Source organism: Amblyraja radiata, chromosome 17 (genome assembly GCF_010909765.2).
Source record: "Amblyraja radiata isolate CabotCenter1 chromosome 17, sAmbRad1.1.pri, whole genome shotgun sequence".
Classification (NCBI taxonomy): Eukaryota; Metazoa; Chordata; class Chondrichthyes; order Rajiformes; family Rajidae; genus Amblyraja; species Amblyraja radiata.
The window spans coordinates 33,792,442-33,818,400 of NC_045972.1; the positions used below are offsets into that span (position 1 = coordinate 33,792,442).

At 40.1% G+C, this 25,959-nt stretch overlaps 1 protein-coding gene across 7 annotated transcripts in view; it reads right to left on the bottom strand.

Annotated features, from left to right (window-relative positions):
• ndrg4 (NDRG family member 4) overlaps positions 1-25,959 on the bottom strand; it is a 111,763-nt gene that overhangs the window by 64,719 nt on the left and 21,085 nt on the right. For all 7 annotated transcript variants that reach the window (XM_033036076.1, XM_033036075.1, XM_033036074.1 and 4 more), the window contains exon 3: positions 14,777-14,821. In XM_033036076.1, the coding sequence (XP_032891967.1) occupies positions 14,777-14,821 (45 nt within the window). The remainder of the gene's footprint in view (positions 1-14,776; positions 14,822-25,959) is intronic.

Sequence of the window (25,959 nt, forward strand, 5' to 3'; positions counted from 1 at the left end):
CATGCTGACTCGGACCGATCCTGTTACTGCTATCCAAATGTGCCGCTATTTCATCTTTTATAATTGACTCCAGCATCTTCCCCACCACCGATGTCAAGCTAACTGGTTTATAATTCCCTGTTTTCTCTCTCCCGCCTTTCTTAAAAAGTGGGATAACATTAGCTACCCCCCAATCCACAGGAACTGATCCAGAATCTATAGAACATTGGAACATTTTCACCAATGCATCCAAGATTTCTAGAGCCACTTCCTTAAGTACCCTGGGATGCAGACCATCAGGCCCTGGGGATTTATCAGCCTTCAGTCCCGTCAATCTACCCAACACCATTTCCTGTCTAATGTGGATTTCCTTCAGTTCCTCCGTCACCCCAGATCCTCTGGCCACAAGTATATCAGGAAGATTGTTTGGGTCCTCCTTAGTGAAGGCAGATCCAAAGTACCTGTTCAACTCATCTCCCATTTCCTTGTTCCCCATAATACATTCACCTTTTTCAGTCTTCAAGGGTCAAACTTTGGTCTTAACTATTTGTTTCCTCTTCACATACCTAAAGAAGCTTTTACTATCTATCTATATTACTAAAAGTCTGATCTTGACCACTTCCTATTGTCCTGTATATTGATTTTAGAAAAAACGCTGCCACTTACAGCTGTTATTTTTGGCCATTGTACTCAGAGTCCCCCTCCGCTGCGCAGGACAAGTGGATTTTTCCCATCGATTAAAAATAAAAGAGTTATTAGTGTTTAAAAAATGTTGAGATTCTCTCTCTGAAGGCCATGCCTCTTCCAGAGGGACTATAAAACCCAAAAGTGTTGAGTGCCTCAGTCAGTCTCTGCAAGATGGGGAAGCGAGAGGGTCACGTCTCTCAGTCTGAGCTGTGAATAACACTGAACACATGTCTACTAAACTGTGAGTGGTTTTACTGACCTGTCAGTCCCCTCAATGTGATTTGAAAATGTGGTCTGGAAATGATAAAGCTGTGTTGCCTTTGGTTTGGAAATGCTAAAGCTGTGTTGCCTTTGGTTTGGAAATGCTAAAGCTGTGTTGCCTAATTAAAGTTGCCTTGCCTAATTAAAGTTGCCTTTCCTTCTATATAATTTAAAGTCTAATCTTGTCCACTTCCTGTTTTCGCTTTATATTGATTTTAGAAAAAACGCTACGACATACGGCTGTGATTGTTGGTCATCTTACTCAGAGTCCCACTCCGCTCATCAGGTGCCGAGGATTTTTCCCATCGATTAAAAATAAAACAGTTATTAGTGTTTAAAAAATGTTGAGATTCTCTCTCCTGTCAAACACGCCAGGAAGGCCACGCGCCTTCTGGTGGTAGGGGGAGGGACTATAAAACCCAGAAGTGTGGGCGTGGCTCACTCTCTGCAAGATGGAGGAGGGAGAGGTCACGACTCGCTGTCTTTAGTGGCCTTGCACCCTGCTTGAAATGGTATGAAACTGCACTTGAATTTGGTGGCCTTGCACCCTGCTTGAAGTGGTAAGAAACTGCATTTGAATTTGGTGACCTTGCACCGTGCTTGAAAAGAAATTTTAAGGAATAGCCATTAGTCAACTGCCAGCCCACCAGCCGTGAGTGAGTGAGCTGCCAGCACAACAGGCTTGAGTGACTGAGCCACCAGCCCAAGAATCCATTCGGCCCACTACATGTCCATACTAGCCCTCTGGAAACCAGTCCCTTCAGCCGACAACACCTATACTAGCGCTCCAGAAAGCACCCCCCCTCCACTGGCCACCAATATTGGAATTGGTGGAGAGGTGGAATATTGCATTGGGGGACCAGCCCTCCCGTGTGATGCTGGGACCCAACGGGTCCCACTTAGTCTAGTCCTCCTTTATAAGCTAGCCAAGAATATAATTTCTCCCCGTATTGCCTTTTTAGTTCTTTTTTTTGCTCTTTAAACAATTCTCTTGCGACTTCCGGTGGCACCATGCTGGACTAGCAGGCGCACCATTTAGCTCCGCTGTTGAAAATTCGCGATTTTTCACGTTAAAATCGGGTCTGGAGGTCGGAACCAATTCAAAAACTTACCGGAGCCCCTGGACGTCGCGCTGATGACGTCATCAGTAAGCGCTGTGAATTAAACGGAGGATAAAGGCTTTTAATTTAAAAAAACGTCTCCAGCTCACAGCCCTCAGAGAACAGCCTCAAAACAGCTGCTGAAAAGACAGAAACCTGAAGAACTGACCTCTGAAGCGGTTTCTGTAATGGCTACAAGATCCAAGACTGAGATGGCTACTAAGGAGAAAAATGAACTCGAGGAGATAAAGAATTCGGTAAGAGAACTGAGAAAGGATATTGAGGCTGGAAATTCAAAAATGATGGAAAATATGAATGCAAAAATGATGGAAAATATGTCGAACATCAATGCTGGCAATCAAAAAGTTATTGATTGCATTGGCATTTAAAAAAAACGAATTGATGATGTGCAAGAAGAGTGGAAGAAGATTCCACTAAGAAGTTTAAGGCTGTACATGAAACTGTTTCTTCATATGTAACTGCAATGAAAGACATGCAAACAGCTGCTGCACAAATGTCTGAAGATATGCAGGGAATGAAGTTAGAACAAGACAGCCTCAAGAGTCATCTGGCGAAAGTCTCGGATAAATGCCTCGATCTCGAAGCTCGCTCAAGACGCCAAAATTTAAGAATACTGGGAGTAACAGAGGGAGCAGAGGGAAACAACCCCTGTGAGTTTACTGCCAACTTAATCAAACATGTACTCAATTTACCCGTGGAACCGAAAATTGAAGTGGCACATCGAGTGCCCAGATTTAAGCCAAGATCACAAGTAGATCCAGCCCACCCACGACAGATCATAGTCAAACTTCGGGACATTTCAGCACTGGAAGAGCTGATGAAATAAATCAAACACGGAGTGAAGATGACGTTTGGAAATGACTCTATCAAACTTTTCCGGGATTATCCCTATGAGATCGTGCAAAAGAGAAAACAGTTCTCACAGACAAGACAGATTCTCCAAGGAGTTCAAGATGTCAGATGTCAGCGTACAAATATGCCCGAGATTGTGGCAGAAACAGAGGATTAATGAATGCAGCGGGATGGTATGGACAAATTCTTTCTCTTTATTAGTTCACAGAGAACGCCCGATGATAAGGGAAGAAACACAATTTTCTAAAAGTCTAAAATGGAGGAGTATCTCCACGTGCGCTGGTCTAGACACCTTATCTCCCTCGGACGCTTTGGAATTTAACTCAAGGACACTCTTTGTTCAAAATGAAGGAAAGACTGATTAACAACGGAGAGACGAACAGGAGAGCCGAACGTGGAAAACATCACAAGGACAAATGGCGGTTTAAGATCTTAAAATAGTTTTACAAAACATAGAGAATTAACAATAATTAACAACACTAATATAGAAATAGAAATGGAAACTAACCAGAACTATATAATGGGCAAAATGTAATAATGTTTTAAAAAGACAGACTATCCCGTATATAGAGGGAGACAGTTAAGCAGGGTTAAAGAAATAACAAATAACAAATTTTAGAACTAACGTAGATAATATCACAAGTTTTAGTGCTATGTACTTCGTGTGGGGAAGGGAGGAGACTCAGGCACCTGGCATAGTTCCAGGAGCCTGATTCTGGTTAACCCTCTCAGCCGACAGCTGACTATTATCAAAGGTATAACTATAAATAGTTAGTAGATAAAAGTGTTAGATATATAAGTTTCACAGTAGCTGAACATACGATTTGATAAGTCTTAATGAAATATATATATACTGTAATTGGGTGAAATACAACTGATTTTGAAAAGGTCCCTCCCTCCTAGTCTAAGAGTAATAAAGGGAGCAGAGCTAATTGCATAACATCAACATCGGAAGTCGAATTGATGTCAAACCCCACAGACGTGTGGGACACTCATTACAGTGTCGACTACTCTAGACACTGTAATTTCACTTGTTCAATTTTTTTTTTATCACAAGATGTCACAACCATGTGTTTTTTGTTTTTTTTTAAGGACAATCGCAAAAGGGATCTACCAAAGGAAGTCAGTAACATAAACGTTCCCCAAATATCCAGAGTCCTGAGGTATGGATGCACCATAATAATTAAGGGTATTAAAATCAGCGAAAATGCAAGACGATAAACAAAAGAAAATGGGAGGAATCACATTCTGTAGCTGGAACATAAGGGGTATTAATGAACCAATCAAAAGGGGCAAGATACTAGCTCAGTTGAAATCATACAACACAGACATTACTTTTTTTACAAGAAATGCATCTTAAACACCAAGATCAGATGAGATTGAGGGCGAATTGGATAGGCCAAACACACACCTCGAAATCCAGAGGTACTGCAATTATTATTCGCAAAGGAATACCATTTAAATCAAAGAACATTATATCAGATAAGGAAGGGAGATATCTTATAGTTACAGGAGAGATCCATGCTACGCCAATCACCTTGGTAAATATATTTGCGCCCAATTTTGATAATTCTCAATTTTTCAATAAAATCTTGAATACAATCGCAGAGTTCAACTACCAAAATGTTATAATTGGAGGAGACTTCAACTGTGTTTTAGACCCGTACTTAGATAAATCGATGCAAAAACAAAGAGGTATTATGAAATCTAAAACTAGTGAACTCTTAAATACATACACAAAAAATACAAACATAACAGACGTTTGGAGGATAGCGAATCCGACTGGAAGGGAATACTCGTTTTACTCAATGGTACACAAAACATACTCACGTATAGATTATTTCCTAGTGGATACAAAACTAATCCCTTATACTATGAACCCTAAATATCACACCAATACGATTTCAGATCACTCCCCGCTAACTTTCTTTTTAAAACTGGAAGGAATTTTCTACGAATAAATAGTTCTGGAGGTTTAACTCGCAAATTTTAAAAGACCCACAAGGGAGTATATATCTAAAAAAACAGATGGACTTATTTTTTGAGACAAACGATACACCAGACATACCGCCCACTTTACTATGGGAAGCCTTCAAAGCATTTATTAGAGGAGTCATTATCTCATACCAAGCTTTTCAAAACAAAACAAATAAGAACGAACAAAGACAATTAGAAGAACAAATCAGACAACTAGATATAGATAATGCTAAAGATCCAACTATGGATAAACATAATAAAATATTAATATTGAAATGTAAACTAAATAAGTTATTATCAGAGAAAGTTATAAGACTATTCCAAATTACAAAACAGGAACACTTTGAATTTGGAGATAAACCCCACAAACATCTGGCATGCCAACTGAAAAAACGGGAAAAAGACCACGCAATTTTAAAGATTAAATCAGATAGAGGGGAATTATTAACACTACCCAATGATATCAATAAATGATTCGCTCAATTTAACCAGAATTTATACACATCCAAAACGCTAACAGACAATAATAAAGTTTCAAAGTTCCTGGACAATTGTAATCTTCCAAAACTAGAATTGAAGGAACAAGAGGAACTGGGAGCACAAATTACATCTAAGGAGATAGACGACACAATAAACATACTAAAGAATGTAAAAACACCAGGACCAGACGGATTCAGTAACGAATTTTATAAATGTTTTTACGACATAGTTACACCACGTTTACAGAAAATGTGTACATATGCTTTTAAAGAACAAATCCTACCTGAAACACTAGCAGAATCAACGATTACATTAATACTTAAAAAAGATAAAGACATAGAAGAACCAAGCTCATATAGAGCTATTGCATTGTTAAATACGGATCAAAAAATATTAGCGAAAACACTAGCTAGAAGACTAAGTAAATATGTTAGTAAATTCATAAACGAGGATCAAACGGGATTTATACCCAAGAGACACTCATTTAATAACCTGAGACGTCTGCTTAACATAATGCATTCACACAAACCTCAAGAACAAGAGTTATCAATCATTTTATTGGACGCAGAAAAAGCATTTTATCAAGTAGAATGGGATTATATGATTAAAGTATTGCAAAAATGTCAAATGGGAGAGAACTTCATCGCATGGATAAAATTATTATATAGCAAACCTACGGCTAGAATATTAACTAATAATATACTATCTACGAAATTCCAATTATCAAGGGGCAATAGACAAGGATGTTCATTATCACCGCTGTTATTTGCTCTGGTAATTGAACCTTTAGCTGAAAGAATCCGAACACACCCGGATATTTACGGTTATAATACAAAATATTCAAATAACATAATATCTTTATATGCAGACGATGTACTACTGTACATCACAAAACCCCAAATTAGTATACCAAACATACTAAATCTAATTGAGGACTTTGGATCTTTCTCAGGATACAGAATAAACTGGAACAAAAGTGAAATTATGTCGATAAAACCGAAAGACTCAACACATCTCTTAAAATTCCCCTTTAAAATAGCTACAGAAAAATTTAAATATTTGGGAATTGAAATTACTAGAAACTATCATGCTATGTTTAATGCCAATTATAGTCCCTTACTTAAGAAACTAAATAGTCTAATCAAATTCTGGAAAACGCTCCCGATGTCTTTAATAGGTCGAATAAATGCTATAAAAATGATCTTTCTACCACAAATCCTATATCTATTTCAATCAATACCTATATATCTTCCAAAAATGTTTTTCAGAAAACTGGACTCAGACATTACAAATTTTATGTGGGACTATAAATCCCACAGAATACAAAGAACACACCTTAGTAAACCCAAAGAGCTGGGTGGTCTAGCGCTCCCTAACTTTATGTACTATAATTGGGCAGCAAATATTAAAAATATGATTCACCTGCTGGACAATTGTGCCCAGCATGTGGACTGGATTGTAATGGAGAGAGAGGACTGCTCTCCGTATAATATAGGAGCGACTCTCCTCTCACCAATGAATCTGAATAACAAAAATTACAATAGAAATCCAATTATACATAGCACAATTAGAACTTGGAAACAAATAAAACAGAATCTAAAATTAAGAAATATCTATTTTAATGCCAATAGTCAATAATCCGTTGTTTTAAACCTTCTACTATAGATAAATCATTTACACAATGGGAAAGAATAGGAATCAAAACGCTCGGAGACTTGTATGAATTCGGAAAATTATTATCATTTCAACAATTACAACTGAAATATAATTTGAGAAATAACCAATATTTTAAATATCTTCAATTGTGTGACTATCTTAAAAAATACACAAAAGACTATCATAACATGCCTCCAGACTTACTGGACGAAGCAATGAAGACAAAGGCCGAATCAGCAAACCTAATATCATACTTATACAACACTATTTTAAATATAGAAATACCTACAACTGATGGTATTAGAAGAGACTGGGAACAAGAACTAGCTATAAAAATTTCAAAAGAAAGCTGGGATAAACACTTACTATATGTGCATAAATGATCGATCAACGTACGACATACTCTAATTCAATTCAAAACATTACATAGACTATACTATTCAAAAACAAAAATAAATAAACTTTTCCCTAACGTCTCACCCATTTGTGATAAATGTAAGTCTCATGAAGCTACCATAGCGCACTCTTTTGTTTTTTGTATAAAAATCCAAAAATTCTGGAACGAAATATTTGAAATCTTCACAAAACTATTTAAAATAAAACTCATACCAAAATCAGAATGGATTATTTTTGGAATAACGGAAGGTAGCCCTGAACTAAACGTGTTTCAAACGAATTTACTTAATTACGGGCTAATAATGGGAAAAAAGCTTGTACTCAAATTCTGGAAAAACGCTCCTATACCAACTATAAAAATGTGGATTTCAAACATGTTCGAAACATTACATTTGGAAGAGATGAGACTCCTCCTAGCAGGCAAAGCAGACCACTTCCAAAAGACGTGGTCTGCATTTATGGACTTATTACAAGCATAAGGTGCAATAGTAATTTAAAAAATAAATGGTGCCAGGATCTGGTAACGGGGGGGGGGGGGGTGAAAAATACGGTTGGTATATCCCTTTTTGCGGAGTTTTTTTAAATAATAGAGCGATTGTTATTCTTTCTTTCTTTTCTAGGGTCTGTTTCTTAACTTTCTTCTCTAACTCCTTTTCTAATGGGCTTTCTTTTCCCAACACTTTCCTGCACCTTCACGACTCTTTCTCACTTTCCCTACTTCTTTTATTTCTATCTTTTTTAAAGCTCAAAAAATGAAGGGGTACAACAAATGTAATGAGATATATGTGGTGTGCATTACTGTAACTTATTGTACTTCTAATAAAAATAAAATTTTAAAATAAACAACAAAAAACAAACAATTCTCTTGCTGCCCGCTCATCTTTGCTACGTTGTACTTCTCTTTTATTTTTATACTGTCCCTGGCATCCCTTGTCAGCCACGGTCGCCTCTTACTCCCCTTGGAATCTTTCTTCATCTTTGGAATCAACTGACCCTGCATCTTCTGTATTATTCCCAGAAATACCTGCCATTGTTGTTCCACTGTCATCCCTATCTAGGGTATCTTTCCAGTCAACTTTGGTCAGCTCCTCCCTCATGGCTCCATAGTCCCCTTTATTCAACTGTAACATTGACACCTCCGATTTACCCTTCTCTCTCTCTCCAATTGTAGATTAAACTTATGGTCACTATATCCTAATGGCTCCTTAACCTCAAATTCCTTTATCAAATCCGGTTCATTACATAACGCCAAATCCAGAATTGCCTTCTCCCTGGTAGGCTCCGATACAAGCTGCTCTAAGAATCCATCACGGAGGAACTCCACAAAATCACTTTCTTGGGGCCCAGTAACAACCTGATTTTCCCAGTCTACCTGCATGTTGAAATCTCCCCTAACAACCATAGCATTACCTTTACTACATGCCAATTTTAACTCCTGATTCAACTTGCACCTTATATCCAGGCTACTGTTTGGGGGCCTGTAGATAAGTCCCATTAGGGTCTTTTTACCCTTACAATTCCTTAGTTCTATCCATACTGAGTCCACATCTCCTATTTCAATGTCACCCCTTGCAAGGGACTGAATTTCATTCCTCACCAACAGAGCTACCCCACCCCCTTTGCCCACCTGTCTGGAAAGACATGTTATAGCAGAACTACCTGTGCTTATCCTCTGACTTTCACAATTTGAACAAGTTCTTTAGATTTTCAATGACCTTTCTTCACAGAACATTAGAATAGATTTTTTTTTTAAATTATGCTGCAAACTTTTATCCCTATTGAGAACTATGTGGCTCCAGTATTTATCTTTATGGCATACACCAGAACAGTACTCCAGAAGTTACCTCCTCAATGTCTTTATTCATTCTTGTATTGCAGGTAATTTTAAACAACAAACTTACAGTACTTCAACAGAAGACAAAGATAAATCTAGTGGAAATGCAAAATAAGACAGGAAATTGTGATCACTTGCATTCCCACTCTCAATCCCATTGAGTTTTATTACTTATTTTTAATTGGTGCGACAATTTGCATTGATTTGTATTAGACTGTGCTTTCCAAAAATTTCCCCTTTCTGTAAGCAATCCATGATGTTCTGTCTTTCCATATATTTTAATAGAATACCCCTTATTTTTGCTATTAACAGTTAATATTATTCACTCAAAATTTAAACCCAAATAATTTATGTAAACAAAACTATTCTCATTCTTTCTTACTGCAACATTGCAACTCACCTCCCATACATTTCCCTTATGAAGGAAGCAAATCAGAATAATGTGTCTTAAATATACATCTTTAAAAGCCTATCAACTTACGTCTACAGTTACTCGAGGTTCAAGACTTTAGATACTATCTACAATTTCTGTACAAAAAACAAACTAAGAATATACAAGACAATCAGAATACATTCACTTCATTCAAAGGGAGGAAACAATGTTAAATTATTAACCCGTGAAGGGTCTAGGATATCATATTTTCATATTTCCACTGTATTTTTGGACACTGGAGAAATTCTCTCTGCCATTTATAGATTTAACAGAAACAATATGTTCAACAGGACAGAAGGACATGCTTTTTTTAAATCACTATGTTGAATATGTACTAATTTAACCTTGTAGTAGAAATTTAATATTGTGTAGACTGAATCAAGTAACAATATGAAGGAAAAATAAATCTCAAGGGTAATCTCAGTCCACAAAAAGTTGTAACTGAAATCTGGCAATAATAAAGAGGCACCAAAGCCATTGATTATTATCCAGAGGCAATGCTGGGAATTGAATACGATGATCAGTTCGGGAAAATAAAATAGAGCACAGTACATGTGCACAATGTTTCAATAGCCTACCCACATTCACTTGTGTGCAAGCTACAGTAGTTGTTAAACTATCCTCACGTGCATCATAAAATCAGTAGTCATAGGGTCATGCAGCACAGAAACAGGTCCTTTAGAACAACCCAACCTTGCTCGCCAAGATGCCCATCTAAGCTAGTCCCATTTTCTCACCTTTGACCCATATACATCTAAAAGCTTTCCAATTCATGTTCCTGTCCAAATGTCTTTTAAATGGTGTTATTGCACATGCTTTAACCATTTCCTCTGACAATTCATTCCGTATGCATACCACCCTATGTGGAAAAAAGTTACCCCTCGGGTTCATGTCAAATCCTTTCCCGCTCACATAAATCCTCTGCCATTTAGTTATTTATTCCCAAAATCCAACACTTCACACATCGAAATTAAATTCTATTTGCCATCTCTTGACCCACTTACTCAGCTGATCAAGATCACAAGGCAATTCCTGATAACCTTCACTGTCTACAAAATTGATATTTTAGTGTCATATGCAAACTTACTAACTAAGCTTGGAACATTCTCATCCAAATCGTTAAATGTAGATAGCAACCAATCACAGACCCCCGGAAGCACACCAGTCACGGGCGTCCAGTCTGAAAAACAATGTTCCACCATAACCCCATGCTGCCTGCCATCTAACTAATGACACATCTTATTAGTTAGCCCTCCTTGGATCCCAACTTTCCAGAACCTTCCTATATGCATAATCTTACCAAAGGCCCTGCTGAAGGCCTACATTGACTACATTGACTGTGGCTATCACCTTGCCCTCATTAAATTGCTTGGTTACTTCTTCATAAAACTTAAATCAAATTGGTGATGAGACATGATCTCCCATGCGTAAAACCAGTAAGGAAGTGAAGAGTCATTCAATCCTTTGTCTGCACAAGCCCATTCAAGGAATAATCTGGTTAATCGAACTTCCTGTCCTGCAGCGACACAAAAAGCCGGAGTAACTCAGTGGGTCAGACAATATCTCTGGAGAAAATAATTAGGTGGCGTTTCGGATCGAGACCCTTCTTCAAACAACTTCTTCTGATGAAGGGTCTTGCCCCGCAACATCATTTATTCCTTTTCTCCAGAGATGCTGTCTGACCCGTTGAGTTATTCCAACTTTTTTTCTGCATCTTTTTATCTGCAGTTCCTTTCTACTGCCCTGCATTTTCGCATTCTTGTTTTTTTGTTCTCCTTAAAGTACATAACTGCCTACTACTGAACATCCATCTTCCAGGTTACAGGGCAGAGTATTATAAACCCTAACCCCTCAAGTTATAAAAATCTTCTTCATATTACCTCTGGTTTGTTAACAAGTTATTTAGATTTCTAGTCCCCTTGTTATTGACAACCACCACCCATAAGCAACATTCTCTTTATTTACTCGTGTAAACTCTTCATGGTTTTAATTGGATATCAATGTTTTTGCCAGCCTTCACCCAGGCGAATAATATATCCAGTGTAATCCCAAATCCTGGAACCATTCCAGTAACTCTCTTCTGCAACCTCATCAAAGGCCTTGCTGAACCTTCATATCCTTCCACAATTGTGTTGTTCAGAAATGGATACAATACTCCAACAACAGGAAAGTGAAAGAAACATTCAATGCTGCCAAGAAGACAAAACAAAGCATCAGCACACAATTCACCACATGAAACTATACTTCCTTGGACCTCCTAGCTCAACCAATCTTGGTAACAATAACTCTGACTAATGATTCATACTCTTGGTACCAGAGTAGATGTTTTCTTGCTAACCAATAGCATTTCCCTTTAATGGTCCCTTCAATCCAACACTATTCATAGACACAAAATGCTGGAGTAACTCAGTGGGGCAGGCAGCATCTGTGGAGAGAAGGAATGGGTGATGTTTTGGGTCGAGACCCTTCTTCTTCAGGATCTGCAGAAGAAGGGCCTTGATCCGAAACGTCACCCTTTCCTCTCTCCAGAGATGCTGCCTGTCCCGCTGAGTTACTCCAGCATTTTGTGTCCATCTTAAATGCAGGTAATCAAATCAGACATTGTTAATGGGCAATGGGCAATCGGGGAGACTAAGCGGAGGTTGGTCGATCGTTTCGCCGAACACCTCCGCTCAGTCCGCAATAACCTACCTGAATTCCCGGTGGCTCAGCACTTCAACTCCCCCTCCCATTCCCAATCCGACCTCTCTGTCCTGGGTCTCCTCCATTGCCAGAGTGAGCAACACCGGAAATTGGAGGAACAGCACCTCATATTCTGCCTGGGTTGCTTGCGTCCGGATGGCATGAACGTTGAATTCTCCCAGTTTTGCTAGCCCTTGCTGTCTCCTCCCCTTCCTTAACCCTCGAGCTGTTGCTCCCATCCCCCCGCCCTCGGGCTCCTCCTCCTCCCTTTTTCCTTCCTTCTCCCCCCCCATCAGTCTGAAGAAGGGTTTCGGCCCGAAACGTCGCCTATTTCCTTCGCTCCATAGATGCTGCTGCACCCGCTGAGTTTCTCCAGCATTTTTGTGTACCTTCAGACATTGTTAATGGTTACCATCAAGGTAAGAACAGTGCAAAACAGATTAGAACCAGAAGATAGAAAATGTACAGCACAATAGTATATAGGTTATTCATATCATTAAGTGGGTGTCAGTTCTCTGCACAAGTTACCCAGTTAATCCCTTTCTTCATACTCATACAGAAAAAAAAATCTTGTTCTAAACTATTCTAGTTGCTGAGTAAAAGCCTTTAAACATTCTGCAGTGTGCAGTAGAGCATTGTGTGCGTAAACAGCCCTTTTGGTTCCCTGTTGCATCTCTAGTTTTCACATCTGTTCACTAACACTGTGTCGTCTCTGGGTGCTAGTTATGTCCAAATTAGCTGCTACTAGTTTGGACATACATAGTGTGTGGACACGTTAAATATACAATGACTACACTTTTAAACAAGACCATTAAATGTGGAAGTCCCATTAGGTATTAAACACAAGCTATTTTGTTTTCTTCAGAACCCATTGTTCATTTCCTAAATATACGTGTTTTTTAAAATTATTTATTTGAACCCAGTGAGTCATCCAAAATAAAAAGATCTAATTAGCACGTGGAAACTAGGACCAAGTATAATGGCACTTATGGCGGGTGTTAATTTAACACATGACATTCAAATAGAAATGCATTTGAAACTCGTGCTTGCTTTCCATATTGGAAACTAAACTTTTACCAATTAGGGAATAAACATTAGAATTACTCTTGGAGTGTCAGACTGAATATTCAACTTATTCCTGCAATATCTATTAAGTTTTGGTTTATAATTGGAGGTGAGAATGCATTAATATTTTTAATTTATTATGTAAATTATTGTTTGACCAACAAGTGACTAAAATATCAGATGCCCTGCAGGATCTTGATCTGCCAAGCATCCATATGCAAAAGTTCCATCAAGAAATTCCAAATACATAACTATACAACCTTATTCCTCAAAGGCTTTGCTCTAATTTTTAACACCGAGTCTGCTGGCCATAGAAACTCCAACGAAAAGAATTAGTGCATCATTATCAGTGTAATCAGTCACCCTTGATATTTAAAAAACTTTACTCAAATTACCGCCTTTTAAATTAAAGTAATTCAAAAGCCAAATAAATACTCTAGAAGGTGAAAAATCTGAAGTGTCAGCAGGAAACAATGCATGTTAAGCGACATATGAGGAAGAGTAGCAGCTAACCTTGTCGGTCAATGGTACACAAAATTGCTGGGGAAACTCAGCGGGTGCAGCAGCATCTATGGAGCGAAGGAAATAGGCGACGTTTCGGGCCGAAACCCTTCTTCAGACTGGATTATAAACCAAAACTTGTCGGTCAATGATTTAGCATCAGTCTTATGAATAGTCACCTACTGAGTATTTACAGCATTTCCTATTTTCGATCCGGGGATTCAAATCTTTCTGTCTCCATCACACTCCATCACTCAAAGACATCTGAGTTGTCCTTGTTCTTCAGTATACGTGGTTTCCCACGCTGTTGTGGAAGGAGCCCTAATCCACGTCTCCTGTATCCAGTTGTTCTACTCTCCCTACTCCTCCCCCCTGACAGAACAACAAGAGTTCCCTTGATCCCCACCAGCCTCTGTATTCAACACATCATTCTCTGACATTTCTGCAACCTTAAACATGATTCCACCAGTCTCATCCTCTCATTCCTCACCCCATTCCACTTTCTTCAGAAATCACACTCTCCCCAATCCTTTGGTCTGCTCATCTCTTCCCACTCAACCCATCTCCTCCCCAGGCACTTTCTCCTGAAACCACAGGAGATCCAATACCCATTCCTACATCTCCTCCCCCACTTTCATCCAGGGATCCCAGCAACCTTCCAGGTGGGACAGTGGTTCACATGCATTCAGTGCTCACAATGTGGGCTCCTTTACATCAGCATGGATGTGTTAGGCCAAAGGGCCTGTTTCCGTGCTGTACAGCTTAACAGCTTTTACTGTAATTTCTAGGAATCAAAATATCAACAGCACAGAAAACTCCTGGATTGCAATGTTAAAAATAAGTACACTGTACCTGCCAGTTTGAGTCCACAGGTGGTAGGAAAACGTCACAATTCTCCTGCAGAGAGAGAAAAAAGTCACCATGTGATATTATGACTATTAAAAAAGGGCAAAAGTCACACTAAGTTAGAGATTGGTTGGCATGTAATCAAAGTGCTTTCCTTTTATTCCAAGTGTTTCAATTACCAAAAAGATAGCCAAGTAGCCTGAGTGGAGAGAGGAACAGAGATGACATTTCAACACAAGCATCCTTCATCAGAACTCAAAAAATGAGAAAACAATTGCAGTGAAAGTTAGGGGTGGAAAACAGAGGGAATATCTTAAAAGGGTGCAGACCAGCATTGGCAAGTTAACAATTACTTCTTTTTTTTTTTTAAGCAGGCAATTGGAAAAGCAAAAAATAAATTGAAAAAGGATTGAGAAAAATAAAATTGAGTTGTGAGTTAATACCAGAAATTGTTAGTTCAATGTTATGCACCAATGGTTTTTAATGTACTAAGGTGGAAGATAAGATGCTATTTTGAGCAGAGAGATCAGCAGAGTGTGAGAGTGGGATGGAGAATTCAGGTGATTAATGAATGAAAGCTTTTGGTCACCCTTATGCCCCTGTCCCACTTAGGAAACCTGAACGGAAACTTCTGGAGACTTTGCGCCCCACCCAAGGTTTCCGTGCGGTTCCCGGAGGTTGCAGGTGGTTGCCGGAGGTTGCAGGTAGTGGAAGCAGGTAGGGAGAATGACAAAAACCTCCGGGAACCGCACGGAAACCTTGGGTGGGCGCAAAGTCTCCAGAGGTTACTGTTCAGGTTTCCTAAGTGGGACAGGGGCATTACAGACCAAATGGAGGTCTTCAGCAATGTGGTCACCAAATCTATGTTTACTTTTCCCAACATAGAAGAAACCACATTGTGAAAATCAAAGGCAATGCACCTTAAAAACAATACACTGAATTGGAGGAAATGCATATGAACCATTGTGTCACCTGGATGAATTGTTTGGGTCCCTGGATGGTGAGAAGACAGAAAGGTAAAAAGGACAGATGCTACATTTCCTGCAGTCACATGGTTAACTATCATGAAAAGAGGAGGATTTGTCCAAGACAGGAGAGTCGTCCACATTGTCACAAAGCAACACTTAAAATGGAGGGGACGGGAACATGTATCTGTGGTTGAAAATTATGAAGGATGATCCTTTGTATGCATGGTCGTCCCCATTCCAAATGATGGTTACTCGAGGGCCTTTGTCTTATAGTTGAGTTCCACAGTCCATTATCTTCCATGCTTTAGAGAACAACCCATACTTTGGAACACAACAAAGATTTTCAAACACATAGTCAGCTTACTGTTGCTTGCTACCAAGGATTGTGTGAACTTGGTTCTAGTGTAGTTACAGTTGACTGAACAGTTTCCATTAGTTCTGAAGATGAGCTCCATTCCCATAGGTGGTTTCTTGTAGGTGAAGTCTAAAGTTGCAGTGAAAAAGGCTGAGAAATTCCAGGGCAATGGCAGAGACATGTTAATACTAGATTGGCTTTTCATGGTTGCATGCCATCATGAAGCAAATGCAATGTAGAAATTAATTTCTGTGGGCAGCTGAATTTGAGGAAAATTCTCCACAGTTCCCTCCAATTAAAGGCTTTTGTGAGGTTCAGAAAGGTATGATGGTGTTGCAGTTATCGACACTTCTTTTGGAGCTTATGCATTGTGAAGATCATATTCACTATGTCTCTAGATGACAATAGACAATAGGTGCAGGAGTAGGCCATTCGGCCCTTCGAGCCAGCACTGCCATTCAATGTGATCATGGCTGATCATCCACAATCAGTACCCCGTTCCTGCTTTCTCACCATATCACTTTACTCCGATACCTTTAACAGCTCTATCTAACTCTCTCTTGAAAGCATCCAGAGAATTGGCCTCCACTGCCTTCTGAGGCAGAGAATTGCACAGATTCACAATTCCCTAGGTGAAAAATATTTTCCTCATCTCCGTTCTAAATGGCTTATCCCTTATTCTTAAACTGTGGCCCCTGGTTCTGGACTCCAACATCGGGAACATGTTTCCTGCCTCTAGCGTGTCCAATCCCATAATAATCTTATATATTTTAATAAGATCCCCTCTCATCCTTCTAAATTCCAGACTAAACAAGCCCAGTCGCTCCATTCTATCAACATATGACAGTCCCGCCATCCCAGAAATTAACCTCGTGAACTTGCGCTGCACTCCCTCAATAGCAAGAATGTCCTTCCTCAAATTTGGACCAAAACTGCACACAATACTCAAGGTGTGGTCTCACTAGGGCCCTGTACAACTGCAGAAGGACCTCTTTGCCCCTATACTCAACTCCTCTTGTTATGAAGGCCAACATGTCATTAACAGAATCCACATAGTAATTCAAGGATCAAAGATACTAGTCACCAGGTGGTGGTCAAGGAGTATCCTGGCAATTAATTTTTCTGTACCCTTAATCAATGATGACCCTCTATTGTTATCACAGTTGGACTTGCACGTGACAAGAGGACACAAAAAAGAAATTTTTTAATCTTTTGAAGAAATTTCCCAATGGTTTAGCATAAAAACAGATTTTTAGAAATCAGCAAAATTCACACTTCTCTGGTTGGCAAGATACTTTAGAATATTGAACCTGATCATTTTAATTGAAAGTAGAGGCGACAAAGGACTAACATTCCATGATATTAGATTAGCGTCAAGATTCAGGGTTTGGCTCAGCACAAATCTTGATGGAATAGGTAACTCAGTGCTGTGGATGGATCGTGTTGGAAAAGGAAATGCCTTACTCAACAGTACTTGCTACTATTACAATATTGTTGTAGTTTATTAGAGCAAAGCAAATAAGTTTGACCTGCAATCAATTAATGCTATGTACAACATGGGAGTGAGCTAAAGCAGAGGAAGGTATAATGAGTAATGTGGCCACATTGAGGAAGTTTTACTAAGTACAGAATTCATAATGCAAATTGAATATTATGATTGAAGAATTTGATAACATGGATGTATTGCCCGGACCAAATTGGTTTACAACAATCTGATCGGGAACAAGAGAACCACTTAAAAGTTACTTTGGAAATGGACAAGCAGAAAAAACGCAGCCTTAGAAAAAAAGTATTGGAAAAAATTGTTTCCATGGAACCACTCTCCATTAAAGCAGACACCATTATCACTTAAGCACACAGCTACACAGCTGTTGGCCGCTGAAAATGACAAGCAATCATTTCTACTGACGTGTGCAACGATTAAACAAAAAAACACATAGCCTTTAGTACTTTTAATTTGCAATAACAAAAACAAACTTAGAGCTATTAAGAGCTTTATAAAAAAAAAAATTCTGCAGGATAATTGTGTGCTCGAAATTCTCTAGCGTCTAACCCCCTTTTCCACATTGACACAATTGTTTTTATAACACAATTTTCTATTACACGAGAAATAAATATAATTTTATAGCAGAATTACCTGTATCACTATATACCTGGGACACACAGGAGGAGGAAGAGACAGAAGACCAGATTTGTGCTGCACATGACCCCAATATCCCAAAACACCTTAATGAAAAAACAGGTGACCATTTTGTGCACAGGCTCCCACAGACAGCAATGTGGTAATTACCACTTAATTTATCGATAAATACAGCCCAGTACATCAAGGATGGCAGCCCTGCTATTCTCCAGAACAATGCTGTGCGATCTTTTAAAAACTAATGGACAGTTGACAAGGTCTCAATTTAACATTTTATTCAAATGGTGGCACCGCAGAATGCAACACTCCTTTAGCACTGCACCGTGTCACCCGAGCAGTGTGTTCAAGGTGTTACCAAATGAAGCAAAATGGATAACTAACATCAGCAGATTAGAAACGGTTCCATTTATAGCAACATCGGATTCTATCTGCAATTCAGCAGTTTCTGAATTTCCAATATTTACATGATCCATATTAAAATTTGATGCTTTTTCTATTTTGAGAAGATCCTCAAGGAAACGTTGACAAATCTGGAGGTGTGACTGATTCCAAGCAGATGAGCTAGAACAATGTGTGACAGACTGCAAGAACAGAGCCAACTATGAAAATTGAATCATTCTCAGCAGCCAACTCATGATAACATTTTAATTTCCGGTTGTTGACTTCATACTAGTCGACAGTTTGCCGTAATGTTACTTCACTAATATCTAATCCAGGGACATGCAAACACCATTATGGTGGGAAAAATAGCTGATAGCAGGCTCTAGCCAAGTTAATGTAGTAAGGGTCTTGACCCGAAACGTCACCCATTCCTTCTCTCCAGGGATGCTGCCTGTCCCGCTGAGTTACTCCAGCATTTTGTGTCTACCTTTAATTTCTAGCCACATTGGATATGGATGTGTTTCTGGCATTCAAACTCTCCAGAAACTTACACATACACCACCAACAACTCATCAGTAATTGCACCTTACAGCTTGGGGTAGGTATCATTAACTGGTTAGTCTTCCGAGAACATTACTCGCCTGGATAATGGTACCTTATTCAGGCATTGCTCTTAGAAAATATAGATATGTGGTCACACTAATTAACACTTTAAAAGTCATGACTGTATCAGGCAGGTTGGCCTGTTTCATTCCATCTGGGACAATGCAAGTCCTGAAAGATCTATAAAATAAATTATTTCCCAACTCCCCATTCTCAGTTGCCAGCTAGTGATCAGGGTAGGAAATAAAAAAGGAGTTCATTTTTCTGGGCTTTTGCAAGATTTGAAATTGTTTTCTAATTACTAGACCCGAGGGCACCGGATGCAAATAAAAGGGTTCTCAAAACTTAGAAAGTTTCTCCTTTCTTGGCCAACCCAATTCAACACAACTTGTTCCACGGGCACCCTAAAGATCCAAGCCATTATCCTCAAAACTGAAAAATTTCAGCTCAGTGAAATTATGTTTGCTGAGGTACAGCAACGCACTCAGATGAGCATGGGACATCTGGTTACAGACCACTAGAATCATTTTATGTCTGAAATTTGCTTAATCAACTTTTTCCATTTAATGTTTTGGTCAGGGCCGGATTTAGAGGAAGAGAGGCCCTACGCTATTCCACTTGTGAGGCCCCTCCCAATCCCCCACGACGAGAGGAAGATGGAAGAGTCTACCAGATTGACAACGATGTGCAGCCGAGCGTGGCCAATGAGATGGGCTGGAAAGCTGCACTTTTTATTTATTGCCAGTGCTAGTGTCGAGTTATCGGCTTAAAACACTATTATTCTGAAATGGAGGGCAAGGAAAATTACTGAAGTGTTGTTTAGAGACTATAGTGAGTTGAGCCAGCATATGCAAGAAAGGCCTATGACAGAGTCAAAAATAATATACACCAGGCCCGTACGAAGCTTTTCAAAAAGGGGGGTGGCATGCCAGGATTACAAACATTTTGTGTGAAATAAGTGCACGCAGTGCATATCACAAGCGCAAGGACCCTTGCAACCGGGGTCCAGGGCCCGCTTAAGGGCCGTGGAAGCTCTGGGGTTTTAGATGCTCTCTGGTGCATTTTGGACCTTATTTTGGAGCATTTTTGCACCAAATTTATGACCAATATTTCAGAAATAATTTTGGTTGAGGCAAGAGTAATGAGTGGTTGGAATGGGAAGATTGGAGTCATTGTTGTATACATTTTTTTAAATCAAGAATTGAAGCTGTCCTTGGTTTAATAATCAAGTTGTACTGTAAAATGTTATGTAAAATGTTATAAAGGAGCATGCAAACACTACAAATAAAATACTGTAAGTTTTTGAAGTAAATAAAACCTTTTTTTAGAAAATGTTTTGTGTGTTGATTTGATTGCCTGTTACTGTTCGACTGTGTTAGTGTGTGCACATTAAAAATATGATGCAACAAAAAGTCGCAAACTATGGAATTCATACTTTTCAGTATTTTTATCAAGGAAAAGAAAGCAGTTCCAATTGTTTGATATTATTCATATGGAGGAGAAATTATAATTGCTCTAAAACCTACCTTAATTTTGCAATCTCACTAAAGATAATCCCCCTTTCCCTCCCCCCTCCCTCCCCACTCTGTCTCAACGCGCCCTTTCCCCCTCTCATATCCCCCCTCTCTCCCTCCCATGCAGCGACGCTCTGACTCCGCGCCGCAGACACCGCAGCCCCCCCCCCCCCCCTGGAGAAACAGGCACTCCCGCAAGGCAATATTCAATGACTTACCTGGAGTAGACACCTAGGATCTTTGGTAGACACGAGGCATCGAGGTGATTGTGTGGAGTGCAAATGGAGATCTGAACCCGCCCGGGGCCCACTGCGCACGCGCGGAGAGACAGCGCCATTTTGCATCACCGGCTTCCCCCAACTGCGCAGGCGCAGATGTTCGCAATTTTTTCCCCCAAAACTTCCAGCGGGCCGGAACCAGAATTTTGGGTAATTTCCGTCAAAGTGGAAACGCTGATAGCGCTCCAATTTTTTTTTTCCCTCGGGTTGTTTTTATTCTGGGGAAAAAACACCTTGGCTGGAGGCCCCCTAGATTTTGAGGCCCCAGGCTTCAGTCTATGAAGCCTATAGGTAAATCCGGCCCTGCCGAGGCCCTCCTAAATCTCGAGGCCCTAGGCTTAAGCCTATGATGCTTATGTGTAAATCCGGCCTTGGTTTTGGTAAAAGCAAAAAGGCTCACAGCAAGGCCGGATAAGGAATTGCTCCATAGGAGGCAATTAATATGCAGTACACTAAATGTATTATTTTTAATTGGTTTAATGACTGTATATCTCTTCATACACCATGGGCCAGTGCAAGGGGCTGGATTTTGCCGAGGGGTGCTCATGATGCATAGCCAGTGGATTAATTATTACCTGATGTACACCCACAAGATCAAACAAACTGAACAAAGCATCTTGAAACAAGTGAGGCTCAAGGTGGAGGTAAGCCCTTTCAGTAAACCAAAATATGGGGCTTTTACTTTCTGTTACACCTTTCAAGCTTTAGAAGTTTTTTTGAACATCAATAACATTGATTAGCCTGGGATGTTTTCTTTGCCATAAAGAAGGCTAAAAGGAAACTTGACATGAAAAAATTGCAAGGGGGCTAACTCAGAAGCACTAGTGATCTTTACTTGAGAGATCAATAATAAGCAGCAGAGATTCAAAATAATTGGTGGATGGACACAAAGAATTTGAGGTCAGAAAATCTCTGTCCAAATTGGGTTGAGACAGAAAGGCTCATTGCATTTAAAAAAGAGCTCTCATATAAATATTTCAAGCGTTGCAAAATGAATATCTGCACTTCAGATTCTGGTAAGTTGGATGGAAATGTGCAGCCCTTCGTCTTTTGGCTTGGACACATTCGCCAATATGATGCAATATATTTTCTGGTGAAGAATAGATAGGTGATATGGGTGATGTTTCAGGTCAAGACCCTTGTTGAACATCACCCATTGCTTCTATCCAGAGATGCTGCCTGTCCCGCTGAGTTACTTCAGCATTTTGTGTCTACCTTCGATTTAAACCAGCATCTGCAGTTCTTTCCTGCACACACATTTGTCAAGTTCCTTTTTGGTGCAGTTAAATGGAACAACTCTTTCTGCGACAGGCCTATCCACACATTGCTTGTTCTGTTATAGCCTTGTTTGAAACTGGTTCTATTTAAAGCTTTGCTTTCCATTGTTTTCAGTCACAATGCAAGCCTTATAACCTGTGCGGATCTAGAAAGAGTTGACGGTGACAGAGCTCCACCTCAGAATGCGTGCGGGGCAAAGCAGCACCAGCATTCTGCAGTTTGAGGGATTAAAATGTGCAGGTGTTGGCTGAACTGTTTGCCATTTGTCCTGTAGATTTTTTCCACACCATCAGGAAGCTTGTTAGAAGTGGAGTACATTACTGCATTTCTCAGTCTTTCTGGATTGAGGAAAAAAAGTGCAATTATCCAAACATGACTGACATTGGTGTTTATGGTGAGGAGGTTTGTTATCTTTCTGTTGGGAAAGTCTTGGCTTTCACAATGGATGCAAAATTTATTTGTGAATGATTCTCCACACTCCATCTTGAATGACAGAACAATAACATTTTGCTTGTTTAACAAAGGCCATTTACTGGTTGACTTTACTCTCTGCTTTTCTCTTGAAGTTGGCACATAGTGAAAATCATGCCCACTGTGCAAATAGTGGCCAGAACACACACTACAACTTGGGAAGCATCTCTTTGACTAATAAGAAAAAATGGTCAAGGAGGATCCTAAACGAGGAATCATCTCCATAGGTTGCAAAATCCAATGGTATTTTGGGGAGGGGAGAAGAGGGAATAACTGGGGTGAAAACGAACCTTGGTTATTCTGGCTGCTTTCCTGAGGCAATGTGAAAGTAGGTGGAGTTGATGGAAGGTGGGAGATTGGGTTATGTAATGGACTGGGCCACTCTCAATGTAAAAAACTTGCACATCTCCTTTAAATTTTGCCCCTCTCGCCTTAAACCTATGCCTCTAGTCTTTGACATTTCCATCAAGGCAAAAAAAACCGGAATGACTACCCCTTCTATGCCTTTCAAAATTTTATATACAGTAAACCCGCGTTTTAATGGACCCCTTTAATGCCCCATGCTCACTCTCACCATCTCCCCAGCCACTTGGAGCCAAGGCACCCGACGCCACCCCCGACTTGCAAGGTGCACCAGCAAGTCCTTTTTCACCAATTGCACGGTCCCTTGACATTGCACGCTGTAGCCCCTGGGAACAGCGCTTACTTCAAGTTGTAGGATGTGCTCAGTCACCATGGAGGTCCAAACTTCCCACCTACTGCTGCTTCCTGCCAGCCATCGTTTTGTTCACTCCACACTAGACCGTCGCCACCTCCTCCTTCTATCACTCTGTCCATTCGGCCTGTCTGCCCTCCACCCTCCACTCCTGCCTCCTCCTCCTTCCCCCCGGAGTTGCTGACATACTTCACCTTGGAAGCAACAGCAGCTGAGAGGGGAGGGAGCTCCATGGTGACAAAGCACATCTTGTCTGTGGCAGCCACTGTCCACAGGAGCTACAATGTGAGCCACATTGAAAAGCTCACTGGTGCAGACCAGCAGCATTGGCACCTAGTTTAAAGGTGAAACAACACAAAGTGCTCGACTAACTCAGCAGACCAAAGGGGAGGCCATTTCAGACTGAGGCGAGAAAAAACGTTTTCACGCAGAGAGTTGTGAATTTGTGTAATTCCCTGCCACAGAGGGCAGTGGAGGCCAAATCACTGGATGGATTAAAGAGAGAATTAGATAGAGTTATAGGGGCTAGTGGAAACAAGGGATTATGGGGAGAAGGCAGGCACGGGTTATTGATTGGGGACGATCAGCCATGATCACAATGAATGGCGGTGCTGGCTCGAAGGGCCGAATGGCCTCCTCCTGCACCTATTTTCTATGTTTCTAAAATTTGATACACGAGACCACAGGACAATGTGAGGTGGTCTAAAAATTATAGCACTAATGTGTACCGTTTTGGCATAATTCAGGGCATGAATCACAGACACACGCACGCACACTCACAAACAAGCAAGATGAGTGTTTTAGTAATATATATATAGATACCCTCCAATCCAGGCAGATTCTGGTAAACCACTTCTGCACCCTCTTCAAAGCCTCCACACCCATCCTGTCATGGAGTAACCAGAACTGTGTGGTCTAACCAAAGACCTCCAAACATGACTTTCTTACTCTTATACTCAACGAAGGCAAGCAGACTAGATGGCATCTTTACCACTCTATTGATGTGTGTTGCCACTTTCAGTGAGCTATGGACTTGGACCCCAAGATCCCTCTGTACCTCAATGTGTTCAGTCTTGTGGCTAACTTTATAACTTCCCAAAGTATAATACCTCACAAAATATACCATATTAAATGTCAACTGCCATTCTTCTGCCCATTTCTGTAGCTGATCTATAATCTACTATATACTTGACCGTTTTCCTCACCGATTGCTATTCCACCAATTTTGGTGACATCTGCAAGCTGACATGTGGTGTGTGAACACACATACGTACAGGGATCCACAGGGTTAAGTGTTGTTTGCCAGCCACCATAACATCCCTCCACCGCAACTCTGATTTCTATGTCAGTTCTAAATCCATACAACCAAGTCACTGGATCTCATGCATCTTAATCTTCTGGAGCTGCTTACCATGTGTGACTTTATCAAATACCTTACTAAAAACCATCTAATTATCTGCAATGTATTGTGGTCTAGGGAAGAGATGCTGTTGTAATGCACCCCAGTAGGAAGTTTTCTACATTGGTCTCATCAAAATCAATGGGAGTAGACGCAAGTCATCTGTGATTTTGAGGAACCCATTATGAAAATATTCTGATAAAGCTGTGGGAGCCAGTGCACTTGCAATGGATATTGATTGTTGATCTTTCCTGTGGAGGAGCAGAGTTTTTTTTTTTAAGGAAAAATCAGATGGACCATTTAAAAAGTGAGAGCACAGAAATGGGCAAAAGGTTTTAGAGGAGCAGGAAGCAGCATCAATACAGTTATCAAGTGTAACCATAAAATAACCAGAGGGGGAACCAAATATTCTTCAGGTACAACTTTGACCAGTAACAGTTCCCAGAACGATACTTTGATTTGCAGAAAGCAGGTGGAATTAAAGAAGTTGTTCAATATGAAAATTAGTTCAACCAGGTGAAGGGAAGGAGGGTGATAGAAGAGGGGACCATTGGTCTTCTGTTCACTGAAACAAAGAGCCTTCGGGCCATTCTGATGCGTGACAGAGATGAGCGAGATTGGTCGTACCTAGTGAAATTAGTCAGCTGAGTCAAAGATACTGAAAACTGTCAAAATAGTGGAGGGTGTCGGAGGGAACAAGATTTCAAAACAATGCTGTGTGTGCATTAATTTTTTGTACATGGGATGCAGATTAGAATCAAAAGGCAAGTATTGAATCCCCTTTTTGCAGCCAATTTTTCTTCTCACACATTTGCTGAAAATGAGGGCACAACAGTCAATTCTTGATCTGTGACTGCAGATAAAAATTGTACTATTTCTGTCAGCATCACCAAGAAGCATATTTTCTTCAAGCATTGCTCCTTGCCATGGAGAACGTAAAAAGCTGCTCCTCAAATACTTTTTGCCTTAACCTTCCTCTTATCCTTATCATGTTAAAGGCCGAGAGGAAGATCATGGTCAAAGCCTCCATGTCTGGAAGCAAAAATGTTTGCCAAACTCTAAAATATTGGATGCGATTCTTACAGTT